This window comes from Nerophis lumbriciformis, linkage group LG30, assembly GCF_033978685.3.
Source record: "Nerophis lumbriciformis linkage group LG30, RoL_Nlum_v2.1, whole genome shotgun sequence".
NCBI lineage: Eukaryota > Metazoa > Chordata > Actinopteri > Syngnathiformes > Syngnathidae > Nerophis > Nerophis lumbriciformis.
Window position 1 is genome coordinate 7421939 of NC_084577.2, and position 14532 is coordinate 7436470.

General features: G+C 36.5%; 1 protein-coding gene across 1 annotated transcript in view; it reads right to left on the reverse strand.

Moving 5' to 3' along the window:
- LOC133572616 (phosphatidylinositol transfer protein alpha isoform-like) overlaps nucleotides 1-14532 on the reverse strand; it is a 34670-nt gene continuing 20138 nt past the window's right edge. Inside the window, exons 3-12 of the mRNA XM_061925447.2 lie at nucleotides 12247-12392; nucleotides 8657-8748; nucleotides 8486-8493; nucleotides 8164-8238; nucleotides 7928-8005; nucleotides 2498-2575; nucleotides 2279-2389; nucleotides 2035-2157; nucleotides 642-686; nucleotides 1-571 (exon numbers count right to left, since the gene is read on the reverse strand). Coding sequence (XP_061781431.2) covers nucleotides 645-686; nucleotides 2035-2157; nucleotides 2279-2389; nucleotides 2498-2575; nucleotides 7928-8005; nucleotides 8164-8238; nucleotides 8486-8493; nucleotides 8657-8748; nucleotides 12247-12392 — 753 coding nt within the window. The 3' untranslated portion in view covers nucleotides 1-571; nucleotides 642-644. The remainder of the gene's footprint in view (nucleotides 572-641; nucleotides 687-2034; nucleotides 2158-2278; nucleotides 2390-2497; nucleotides 2576-7927; nucleotides 8006-8163; nucleotides 8239-8485; nucleotides 8494-8656; nucleotides 8749-12246; nucleotides 12393-14532) is intronic.

A 14532-nucleotide genomic window follows, 5' to 3' on the forward strand; every position in this document is an offset into this window, starting at 1 on the left:
TGAACAAAAAGTATATTTAATGCACACAACTCATCTTATGACATTAAAATACATGTCATTTTATTTAATACAGAAATATAATTTGCCGCTGTCAGTACAATTATATGACCAGTGTATCTGTAAAACCACCTGTACCCAAAATCCAAAACTATACAGCAGTTCTTTTTTTACCACGAGGTTGACCCAGCCATCATCAGTATTGTTCGCTCCTCTGAAGGCATAACAAAGCATATCAGACTAAGCTTTTGCATTGGAAAGACTTTTGGTGGCACACTAAAGTTGTATTTTTGATGTGATACATCAAATTATACACGGAAAGTGCTGGTAAAGAAGCCCAAACAAAAGTAATACTCATTAAAACAAACAACAATAAGCAACTGTTGTGATGCACTGAAAATAATGACAAAGAAAATGTTTCCTCTTTCGGTTTAAGAGGATCAACATTGTAAATCCAGGCACAGTTGCTTTACAATTTATGATTATAAGCTCAAAATAGGAAATGAAAGAATTCCATGAAGTTGGTCTTGGTCCAAGTGTGAGAAGTGGAGTCTGACTGCAGGAGCACCGAAGACTGAAAGACAGAAGAAAAAAAACATTGTACCAATTGTGATGCCTTTGAAAATATAAATTTTGTTACTCACACATTATTGGGCAACCATTCCTTTAACTTCATCATGCTGTCTCATCTGTGAAAAGATAGACTGTGTGAACAGAATTGTCTCATTTCTTTTTACTTGGAAGGGCCGACTTGACACTGATACCAAGGATAGGATCAGTATCAGACCCACACAGCGATCTGATACTTTTCATTTCTTTTGGATGTTTATTTTCGCAAACATCTGTTTTTGTTGGTGTGTTGTTCATGTTGTTGTACCTCACTTTCTGTATTATCCGGTTTTCACATAATGATGTTGCCCCCATTTTTGTACACCGATATTTAAAATGAGTTTTTCTTTGGGTAGTGCCTTGAATGTTCCCTCAAAAAATGATACCTTTATAGTAGAGATGTCGGCAGGCCAATATTATCGGCCGATAAATGCGTTAAAATGTAATATCGGAAATTACCGGTATCGTTTTTTTTTATTATCGGTATCATTTTTTTGTGTGTTTTTTTTTATTAAATCAACATAAAAAACACAAGATACACTTACAATTAGTGCACCAACCCAAAAAAAACCCTCCCCCATTCACACAAAGGGTTGTTTATTTCTGTTATTAATATTCTGGGTCCTACATTATATATCGATATATATCAATACAGTCTGCAAGGGATACAGTCCGTAAGCACACATAATTGTGCGTGCTGCTGGCCCACTAATAGTACTAACCTTTAACAGTTAATTTGACTAATTTTAATTAATTACTAGTTTCTATGTAACTGTTTTTATATTGTTTTACTTTCTTTTTTATTCAAGAAAATGTTTTTAATTTATTTATCTTATTTTATTTTATACATTTTTTTAAAAGTACCTTATCTTCACCATACCTGGCTGTCCAAATTAGGCATAATAATGTGTTAATTCCACAACTGTATATATCGGTTGATATCGGTATCGGTAATTAAAGAGTTGGACAATATCGGAATATCGGCAAAAAGCCATTATCGGACATCCCTACTTTATAGTGACTCTCTCCCCTCACAGAAGTCAACAGTTAAGTAAAAGTAAAAATTGCAAACAACGTGAACAAACACCAGCAGTTACATCATGGCTATTAATCTCTCTGGCATTCGATTTAACAGTATAAAAGGTTATTGATAATCCGCATCAAAAGCATGAAAACACATTTTCATGCCAAAGGGTTGATTAGAAAATATCCAAAAATGTATCTCTAATTAATTATCTAATATTCATATTTTATATTGAACAAGAGAACATATTGAGCTGCAACTGTAAAGCATGAAATTAATACTCGAAGTTATGTACAACACATGTGTTCAAGCTAGGTTTTCTATTGTTTTTCATTTTTGAAATATCGAGTGATAATTTTGGCATATTCTTTTTTTAATCAGCCTGTAGAATACTGTTCACTCACCTCATCCAACTGTTTCTTTGTGTTATCCTCTATCCGTCTGATATCCTCCATGGAAAGATCGATCCATTTATCAATCCAGCAGAATAGCTGTCTGTGGAAGACGGTAAAAATACGCTTTTCCATCTGCACAAAAGGAAAAAGTGTGGGCATACAACAGGACCATTGACACACACACGTGTGTATGTGAACACAAATGTGCAGCAGTTTATGTAACAGCCACTAGAGGGCAATATGGCTTCAATACTTTATGAATGAAGTTCTGCATCTTGCTCGTCAGTCCCATCCACTGAAAGTTTACTGAGACCAGTTTATAGGCACACATATGTGGACAGTTGGGGTTGTTGACAAGTTCTTCCTGCAGACACATATATAATACATTTCAAAATAGCCAAAATGGTTCCTGGTCTTTTTCACAAGTATGCTATAAAAATTTCATTACGTGTGCCACACACTCAGTTTATACCTTCCAGTTAGGCCCCAGAGGCCCCCTGCCGGTCTTCTCTGACTTAAAGATGGCTGGATCCTGGTCTTCTTTGTAGTCCTTAAGAGTGAATGCAGGGGTTTACTGATTATGCAGAATGTTTAATCTAGACCAGAAGTGTCCGAACCTTTTGCCTCCAAGGGTAAAAGAGAAATTGTGCCCATGGGCCGCGGGTCAAACAGCGATTTTAAGCGTGACACACAAATAGCCTAAATGTAATTAATAAAGTTCCTTTAGTTACTGCAAACAACAATGACAGATGACAGCTAGTTCGCCATGCCCAGGGACATGACATCAATGATTGTGAGCTTTACGGATGTCCCAGAATCATACATAATTGTATTTGTTTATAGTGTGTAGGGCTGGGCGATATGGCCTTTTATTAATATCTCAATATTTTTAGGCCATGTTTAATACTTGATGCATATAATCACACCAGTATGATGATTCTATGTGTCTACATTCAAATATTATTGTTCATACTGCATTAACATATGCTCATTTTAAACTTTCATGCAGAGAGGGAAATCGCAACTAAGTAAATTTACCAAAACTGTATTTATTAAACAGTTATTAAGCAGTGGCACTAACATTCATGTCATTTCAAAACAGAAAGTTCAAGATTGTCAGAGACATTTTAAAACAAGCTATGAGTGCACTTTTGTGCATGATGTCACTAAGATGACATTTCAAACCAACACTAAATTAAAGTGCACTTTTTGTACAGGACGCCACTACAATATTTTAAAACAAATAAAGTGCACTTTTGTGCCTGATGTCACTAAATGACATATCAAAACAACACTAAAATAAAGTGCACTTTTTGTACAGAACGCCACTACAATAGTTTAAAACAAATAAAGTGAACTTTTGTGCATGATGTCACACAAGACATTTCAATAACTGTCAAATAAAAATGAGCTGCATAATAGGAAATCAAATCGTGTATGTCCTTCGCTATGTGGTAGGTTACTGCGGACGTTATCTCCTTCTGTTGTTGACTATTTTTTTCGTACGGTGTTGATGTGGAAATGGAAGACGCCAGGCTCAATTGTCAGTTGCTGGTTGCTTGGGCATTTTGTTAGGTGTGTTGACATGCAGAGTTTCAAGCACTCCTTATTAAGGTTGCAAAATTCCGGGAATATTCAAAGTTGGAAACTTTCCATGGGAATTAACGGGAATTAATGGGAACATGATAGGAATAAACATTGAATGCAACATGCAAGATCTTGCAGCATGATTATTAGCTAAAACAACCTGATTTAATGCAAATTCAGTAGAATTTAAACTCTGGGACTGTGCATTCCTCCATCACATGCACAGATCATTCCCAGCATGCTACACACTACAGCAGGGCTATTGAGGCCACACTAGTATTTGAGCCCAAGGACTTCATCCAGTCTGGTAAGTTTTGATGGTATTACTGGGGTAAATATATTTGATCTATGGTATTTAAGTTTAATAGAGGTGTAATTGTTATTGTATGACTGTAGGCTACTGCAGCATACCTCCACTCAAGCTAGCTAGCTGTTCCTGTACTTGTTAAATGATTTTGGGGCCAATATCTCTAGCGAGCTAGGTTTATGTACCACCACAGTCTCATAATGAACCTAAAATATTTCTATGTTAGCCGTGATGCTAATTTTCTCTATGTTAAATCCCATTCATTTATCCTAACAATTTTAGCGATCCGAATGTATCTTTTCTGTGATCTGTAAAGTTCAAGTAGCAAATACTAAATCAAAACGTGTAGTTTCCTCTGCCTTCTGTTCTGCTAGCCATTCTGTTGTCATAAAAGAATGTAGGTTATAGTTTGATTTAGCATGCTGATTGAGTGTTAATGTATTCATCTAGCCTATTTCTATTCATTTGTCCATCAGTAAAATATTTTTAAAGACTACTCCAATTGTTTAGCTGACTATATCTGTGTGTGGCATTACATTAGTGTTTTACAAGAATGAATAAATACAAACAGAATAATGCCACGTACACCATCTGATGTGTGGAGACATTTAACCCCAACAAATGTAGGCGGAAACGCTGTGTACATTTGGAAATACGGTGCAAAGAGCTACGCCAAAAATGCCACAAAGATGCAGCAGCATATAGACGAGTGCCAAATAATATATAATTATTGTAATTCCCCATTAATTCCCATATATTCCCATTAATTCCCATGGACGGTGTCCAACTTTGAATAACCAAAAAATGGTCAATATTTCCAAACTTCCCGTGGTAAATTACCGGAAAGTTTCCGGAAATTTACCGGAAACTTTCCACCCCTTTGCAACCCTACTCCTTATTCTCTAGCGGGTGACTTTTCAAATGATGCTACAAATTAGTAGTGCTGCTACTTTTTGTAGCAACGCATACGTAAAGTGTCTTTAATTGAACAACAATGTAATCCAATGCATTTGAGCTTAACATGATGAATTATTGTGACCAATAGGTGTTGACAAATACCATGTCAACACCTAGTGATCATAATAATTCATCATGATGCAGTAAATTGAATGATGCAGACAGGTTAGTTACTGGATACTTTCTAATAAGCATCTGCCTTGAAGACTTTGTAGCTGTAAGTAATGTACAACTTTTATTATTTTATACTTGTTTATTTTGACAAATGTATTCGATTGCAATTTTGTTCAACTAAGGACACTTATTACATAGAGTATGTTTAGCTTGTTTGCTACTGTGTGCTTAGCTGCTGTGTAGCTGCTAGATCAGGCCTGGGCAATTATTTTGACTCGGGGGCCAAATTTTGAGAAAAAAATGTGTCTGGGGCCTGGTATATCTATTTTTATTAACACTAATACAAAACCTCACAATAATGTCTGATTGAATGCTAAAAACGCTACGACAGACCGCCTTAGAAAAGGGAATGGAATTTTAATTTTTTTTACTGAATGAGACACCCAGAATGTACATGAACATAAAGAATGTGGGATTTACAATATTAACTATAACAATAAAACACTGAATATTGACAACATACTGTATAACATATTGTATGAACGTCACACCCCCTCTCGATTGACATATTTTACAATCAAGCGAAACACAACAAAAATGCAAAAAACACAGGCAAGGGGTAAAAAAAAAAAACACCTACAATCTGATATATAACTAAGCTTTAGAACTTTGTGGTAAAAATCTCCTTCCGCGTCTGTCCCTGAAATCCACATTTTAGGCTGGCCGCTCTGGAAACACTCTGTGGAAACGCTCAACCCCCCACACTGTTTGGTGCCTCGTCTGAGCTGCTGTGACTTATATTACCATAGTAACTAGTATATCATGCAAAAGCACAGATTATTAAAACCATTAAACCATTAAAATACTTTGTATAGTTCAAGACTTACGGTCATTTGAAAACATCACTGCACATCGTAATGGCAGCTGCAGTTTCCATCTTAAAGATCTAAAAAAATTATTTGGGAATGAACGGCGGGCCAGATTGAAAAGCTTAACGGGCCACATGTGGCCCCCGGGCCTTAATTTGCCCAGATGAGTACTATATCCTACTAGCCTATAGCCTACCATGATTACCTTTTGTAAAAGACTTGACTAAAATACAAAAAACACCAAGCGTGTGTGTTTATTGGAGGACATTTAGATGTTAACTAGCTTTGCATAAGTAAACTGCTTGTATCACAGTTGATATTGGACATTTTACAAGCAAACCTATATCATCATACTTGTTTTTTTTGCTGATATCAAACCGAACACCCTAGTGTAGACCTGGGCAATCTGCGGCCCGCGGGCCACATCCGGCCTGCGTGAGGCCAATCATAAATTACAAAATACATTTTAAAAAGTATCTATGTTGAGTGTGCAATACAAGGATGCTGCTTTTGTTTTGAAAAGCGTTATTTGTATTACTTCCGTGTGGACGTATGCGCGTGTGTGATTGTGAGTGAATGTGAACAGCGGCAATCACAAATTACAAAATAAAGTTTAAAAAACATCTATGTCGTGCGTGCAATACAACTGTGCTGCTTTTATTTTGAAAAGTGTTATTTATGGGCGTATGTCCGGGTGTAACCTGTGAGTGAAGGTGCACAGCGACAAGTGATGATACGCTAAAAAGAGAAAGGTTGATGACGAATGCTGTGTTTCCAACAAGACATGGACTGCCAAGTAGTTCTTTACATAAATTAAAGGTAAAGCCGTGTGCTTAATTTGTGGTACACAGGTTGCTGTGTTTAAAGAATATCATTTGAATCGCCACTACTTGACGGAGCACAAGGAAAAATACCGGAATCTGTCTGATATGAAGCGCGCGCAAGGGAGGCTGATGCGTTGATGGTAAAACTGCAAACACAACAAGGATTTTTTTGCCATATTTCACACCCCCAGAGATGCAGCCGTCAGGACAAGTTTCGTCATTTCTCACAAAATCGCCAGAAAAAGTAAGGCGTTTTCTGACGGAGAGTTTATTAAGGAGTGCTTATTGGACTCTGTTGCGCTGATATGTACGGAAACTTTGACTGTTTTTCGCTGGCTTTGGATGAGAGCTGCGATGTACGTGACACCTCCCAGCTGCTCATCTTCTTACGTGGGATAACTACAGACTTTCAATTCACGAAGGAGCTGGCAGCCATGCAATCAATTAAAGAGACAACCACATGTAATGACTTGTTCGCATAGGCAAATGCGTGTTTGGACATTTTAGGATTGAAATGGTACAAGCTGGCAGGTGTGACAATCCAATCCAATCCACTTTATTTATACAGCACATTTAAACAACAAAATGTTTCCAAAGTGCTGCACAACAATATTAAAAACAATATTCAAATATTATCCTTAGCTCCACCATTGACTGAATATAAACAAAAAATAATTACATATAAAACCAATATAAAAAACAATATAAAATAAATATGATTAAAAAAGATTTTTAACAGATGGTTGTCCAAATCCGACGGGGAAAAATGTTGGATAATGGAGGATAAAGTGACAGAAATTAACCCTGTGCAGAAATGGAAATTTTTGCATTGTATTTATACATCAGAAAGTGTTGTGTAAGACAGTGTTAAAAATAAAACCATCAAAAGCAATCTGCTTTTGTATAAAGTTAAGTTAGGTTAAATTAAATTATTATTATTATTATTAATTATTATTATTATTATTATTGTTATTTATCTTACGGTATATCAAAAATAATATTGAGCAAAATTTAATTGAAATATTGTCGGTGTGGCCCTCCAGCAGTGCTCGGGTTGCTTATGCGGCCCCCGGTAAAAATTAATTGCCCACCCCTGCCCTCGTGAGCTTGAAAGAGGTCATCATGAGTATGTATTGCATTTGGGAAGCCACTAAACACCTCGACGGGGCCTCACTTTGGGTACCCCTGCTCTAGATTCAACGTGGGTGAGATTAAACCATTTTAGCTGTTACTTTGCTTCCTACCTTTGGACTGATTTTTTCAGCAATGTCAATGTTCACAATTTCAGTGTTGGCCCATTGTTCTTTGTCTATTCCATGTACCTGCAGCAAGACATTTAAGACAAAACAATATGTTGATTAATTTGCTTGGTAAACACATTCCAACCAATCTGCTGTTATATCACGTTGCATACAGCTGGCATGTATGGTGTTAATGGTATAGCATATGATATTGGATGGATGGATACCAGATGACTTACATTGTCCATTTCTCCCATGTCTGGCTTGTGCCACGTCTCAATCTTAATCTCGAACTTGTCTTTCATGAATACATTCTGCAAACGTAGGAAAGATAAATCACAGACTCAGTGACATTTCATCTGTTAGCCGTCTGCATTCACGCAATTCTTCTCAGCATCTGTACATGTGCGCATTAATTAAAAATGTCAGGACAATAAACAGGATTAGTGATACAGAAAGACTGAATGAATTACAACATTGGTTCATTTTGTCACCACTATCGTCATCATATTCAAGTCTACCCATTTAATAAAACACAAATTTAAGGAAACCATTACTTACAGTGAGAACTTCATTGCGGCAGGGTCACAAGAAAAGGACAGATTGAAAGTTAGTTAATCTACATTCTCTTTCATAAATTGCAATTTCAGAAATGCAACATAATTTATTAAAAGAGATTCATGCATTGCAAGTCCAGTAAGTGTAATATTGTATTACTTGAGTGATACTCACTGGTTTTGCAGTAGGGATATGCATTCCAGGCCTTCTCGTGAACCTCAAGAGAACCCTTTGGAGCGATTGCACGGACGATAGTTGGAACTTTACTGAAAAAACACGTAAACACTTTATTAGGAATATGTTGTGTACCCAGTTTGTGTTGATGTGTTGATGTGTTGACTACTTGTAGTCCGAGTGGAAGATGCTCAGGTCTGTAAATATTGAGCTTGGAATCCGGTTTTGTATGGAAATTAGATCTGGCTACTAAGGGGGTGCTAGTTTAGACCTCTTTTTCACTACACTGCACTTAGACGGGATAAACTCCCCTTTGACTTGTTGCCACAGTCAAATCCATATTCTTAAAAAATAATTTAAGTGAACGTTGAAAACCGATTCAAAATTGTGAGCTGTTTGGGGGCAGTTTTTATGCACATGCAGATGCATTATCTGCAATTAACCATGCTGCATTAGTGTGCAACCCGACTGACGACTGGACTAGAAAAACGAGTCAGATTCAAATTTAACGTAGCAGCATTTAAATTCACTTTTAAGGGTCATTTTTTTTATGTGGATATGTAAAGTAGTTCAAGTGTACACACACCAACTAGGGTAAGTACAATTTTGAATGTGTATTTTTATTATGTCCACATTTTTATTTTCGTGTTATATTTACATTTTAAACACATTTTTGTCTTTTACTTATTGTGTATTTTTTCTGTCCTGTTAAAATGCTGTTGTGCTACAATTTTTCTAGATGAGTGGAATTCAAAATAGTGATGTCACTGTCATAACACAGGGATATGGCACCACCTTATGGAATGTTTGCAATAAAAACACAATAATTTTTTTATTACATGCAATATTTCAGAATAATTCCCACCAATAGAGCAATATTGGTGTACATTTATATTGTTCTGATCCACATCTTATCTTATAACTGCTACCAGTGATTGATTACTTGATAGGAAAATAAGAAGTATATGACCTCCAAAGACATGCACCTGGGTATAGGTTGATTGGCAACACTAAATTGGCCCTAGTGTGTGAATGTGAGTGTGAATGTGTTGACCCTGCGATGAGCTGGCGACTTGTCCAAGGGTACCCCGCCTTCTGCCCGAATGCAGCTGAGATAGGCTCCAACAACCCCCACTACCCCGAGAGGGACAAGCGGTAGAAAATGAATGGATGGATATGCAAATGTAACCACATTATGTTCCTTAAAGGGGATCTGCACTTTTTTGGGGAATTTTGCCTATCGTTTACAATGATTAAGAAAGACATGACAGCGCATGGATTTTTTTCATGCATTCTATCTCATAAATAAACTTAATTGAAACTCTGCTTACAGCGGAGCCAATGGGAGGTCCTCTATTCTGCCCATTAAAACCCAATAAAAAAAAACTCCAAAACGAAGTAACTAGGTATTAGTGATATTCTTATTATAAGCGCTAACATGGATAAACTATTAATAGCGGCGTCGTGATCACGAGCTGTGTGCCAATGTTGACATGATCGACTGATCAGCTGCTTCCTCGTTTCCTTCCTCGTCAAACTTTATTGTAGATCATAAATCATGCATCTCACCTGGATAGTAGAAGGACGAGGACGTATTCCGACAATTTGGTACACTTTAACAGCCAATTTAGAACTGGTAATGGCGAAAACGACACAAAAAACGCTTGGTTCCATGCCCCTTTTCTTCACCAGGATTATGAGTCATTCTTCATCTAAATGGGAATATATGAAAATCCTTGCAGTCGGCATCTCAATGACAGCAGAACTTGTACAGTGCAGACCTTGTACAGTGCAGACCTTGTACAGTAAGTGGTGTTTTATTATGTTTGTTGGCTCTCATCAAGCCTGCAGTGAGTAGTAATCTGTGATGTAGTTTGGGGGCAAAAAGCAAACACTGTGATCCGTTTTTTAAATTAATGCACCGCATATGCTTAAAATGAGCAAAATACGTAAATATTAAATATTATAAATGTGGCTGGCACCAAATTACGTATATACTTACATCATGAGATAAAACCTTAATGGAGGTGTTTGGATGAGCTTTTATAGGCAGAATAGAGCAGCTCCCATAAGCTTCATTATAAGCAGACTTTTGAGCGCACTTATTTACTTTTTAGAATGTATTAAAAAAATTAATCCGTCGTCATGTCTTTCATAAAGATAGTGAACAATGGGCAAAATTCCAAAAAAGTGCAGTTCCCCTTTAATGTAAACATGTCTAAAACTAATAAATCATAACCATAACCATAAAAATGAGCCTGTCTTTTGAACAGCTCTTTGAAAGGAAGGGCTCCTTTAAGATCTGGCAACCTTTAAAGAGCCATAAATCCCTTTTCACATAAAATGTACATACAACATTAATTTTGCCTTCATCATTAAACACACTCTAAAATCTTTACAAATTAAAATGGAAGGAAATGCACATATTCAAACACTCAAATAGCATTATGTGGGCTCTTAATAAGGCAGTAAAATCGAATGTTTTTTTCTGCCAAGAAAGTATATTGTGTTTAGGGATGGGTACCCTTCACATTTGAACTGATACGTTACCGATTCTTGGTACCTGGTAATCAACGGTACCAATTTTCGGTACCAAAGTGTCTTAACTAATTTTTTTGTTTTTGATAATAAAATCAAAAATGAGCAGATTAGGATAACTGCTGTCCAGTTGTTACATCTTATTATAATATTTCAGAGTCTCATTTACATGTATGACAAAATGTTGCAATTTCAGTTGCAAGTCCAAGACGTAAAATGGCAGTAGTGTGTAGTTTATGGTGTGTTGTAAGTAAGATGTAAGTATTGTACTTATAGTATACGCACAAGCTGTATGATTGTAACGTGGATTTAAGTTGTACTTTTCATTAACAAATCTAAAGGTGTTGAAATCGCCATGTAAAATTAGTAGCATGTCAATACCAAAGCCAATGTATATTACCTTCAAGCTAACACATTTATGGAAAAGTGGAGCCTTACTTTACTTACGTTGGAGCATTTTTTGAGTCAATTTCTTTGTTAACATTGGAAATTACAACATTACCTAGAAACAGTTTGGCTGAATCCGCTCTCAGTACTGCTGAAGTGATCGCCAAGTGCCAAAGTGCAAAGAGTTTGAGTCGACAAACCGGGCGTGACGTCACGCGCAACCCAGGTACTGTAATGTGGCATCGTTGGATTTTACGTGAATCTGTGTCTGTGAGGACTGCCGGCATTCGCTCCGTGCCAAAAAAAAGACTACCGGATTCAGTATGCATCCCTAATTATGTCTATTTACTTATTTATTTTAAAAAACTTGGTCAAATATTTTAGTGTTTGTACAACTACATTTTGAGCACATCTAACAATAACATGATTATAATGATAACTGTGATAATTTTGGTTACAATAACGGTAACATAACATTTTTAAATTGTTACATTGCTGAACACATGTCAATACTTCATTGGAAAAACTCCTTAAGGTATCAATGTGTATGTTGACGTATGCACGTTATAGTAAGAAGAAGAACAGGATGGAACAAGACTTGGGTTAGTCAACATAGACAAGTTGTTGATAAGAGCAGGATGGACCTGGAGTCACAAAGTGCATACCTCTGTAAGTGGTAGATTTTGTGGGTATACTGTCCCTTAGCTTCCCCGTCTTGATAGGGCTCATTGACCACCACTTCAACGCCCTCTCCTCCACCAGTCTCACTCTTGCTGGCCTCTGCAACTGAATACAGTTGGCCCACTTTGTACTGCAAGGACAAGAGAAGTTTTTTTGCACATGATTTCCAAATTCCTACATTTTTAATCCTATCATGCATTTTAGGGGGAAAAAATAAAATCATGCATTGAGCCTAAAATCAACTTAAAATGTCAGCATCTGGGTAAATCTGGCGCAGAGGTTGTTCTTCTGTGAGATACAGTACATTTCTGAGCAGGATAGAAAGCTTCTTTGTAAATGTCTTTCACATGAGCAGAAATACTGATTAGAACCAATGAATTGATTAGCTGATGGCAAGCACACCTTGTCTGCATCTATCAGATTTGCTGTTGAGTCAGTCTCTCAGTCATAGACAGGAAGTTTTACCTCCTAAAAAACATTGCCAAATTTAAAGGAATAGTGTCTAAAGCAAACTTGGAGAGACTAATCCATGCATTTGTCACCAGCATGCTGGACTAACTGCATTGGTCTTCTCATTGCCCTCTCTAAATGAGCTGTGAAGCAGCTGTCGTACATCCAAAATGCTGCTGCTCGAGTCCTAACTAGAATCAGGAAATATGACCATACTGTATATCAGTCAGGGTGTTGGCTTTGGATTTTAAAACAGCTCTGCTTGTGCACAAGTATTTTCATGGTCTTGTGCCAAAGTACATCTCTGACATGTTAGAACCGTATAAACCATTTTGGGCCCCGAGAACCTCATGGAGTGGTCACCTGGTTGGGGCCACAGTCAAAACTTAACATGGTGAGGCTGCATTTCAGTTGTATGCACTTAAAATGTGGTTCATGAACTTTTTTTTTTAAACAAGTACCACCTTACAAAACACCTGGCTCTCCAAGTACCGCCATAATGACCAACATTAAAATAGAAACATTTTATATTGTTGGCCACTGTAACATTACCGACAATTTGAAGAGTAACACTGTGTTTGAATATAGGAAAATAAAACACTGTAATTAATTAATTAAATCTTTGACGCACCACTAGATGGAGCCCGAACTGTATTTCTTTACAGTTTGAGAATTACTGATCGAAGGTATGGTTATTTGCCTCAGATATGCTTAACAAAGTACATTTAAAGTCATCACACAGTTACATTTAAACAGTTTAAAATGACTGAAAAACAGTAGGAATAAGCAGAGTTTATTTACTCTTATTGCTTCTCCAAAGAAGTAAACGTGTTGAAGAAAAAAGCTATCAATAAGCAGATAAGAGTTAACAAAATGACACTAAATAGCTTGTGCAGTGTTAAAGATGTTAAAATAAGAATATAAATCTGAATAAAATCAATACAATTAATAAAATTGTATTGATTTTAAAAATACTAATTAATTAAATTCAAGTAAGCAAACAATCAATACTGGAGAGTTTATATAATTCATGAGTAAGTTCTGGATATAGATTAAGTTATAATTGATGATTTGTGTTCAAGGTGTTGCCTTTTATTGTTAGATTTGGCATAATGCATCTTATTATTGTAGAGTGGTTATAGTCAATTGTTTAGGACTTTAAGCTGCTTTAACTCTTTGTGAGTTGTGTCTTTTAGTTCCTTGTAGTCAAAATGATCTTCAGCATGCGTCCAATTCCTTATTGACTACGTTTCCATACACTAACTTAGTCTGATTTCTCAAATAATGTGGCTCAAAATAAGCATTCCAAACCCCATGGAAACAGCTTAATCTAATCATGTTTGCTTTTTGAAAAGTTGGACTAACACACCTAGATTATGCGCATGCCAGAAGGGACCCCTCCGGCATGCGCCAGTCTCAACGTGCAGAATATAATCCGAAAGCGAATGCCATTCAATTAAAACGTAGGCAACTACTAGAAATAAACAGGAACTGCACTTTTTTTTTTTTTTTTTTAAAGATGATTAAAAACACTTTTAAGATGCGGCTAATGGGAGCGACTGTTGTAGCCTAAAAAAGCCCTCTACAACTATTTCAAAACACTTCATCAAAGTTGTATACACCCAGTGCAAGTATATATATAATGCAGTAACAGACAAGTTCATAACAATATGGAAAATGTTCAAAATGTACCATATTTTGTTCATGTAATCAGTACCGGGACTTCCTTCTTTGGCGCATTTATTTCCGTTTCCGTAGCAGCGCGCATCCGACTTGCAGCGTCTACTGTGTGTTCTTACTTCCGCAAACAAAAACGCAAG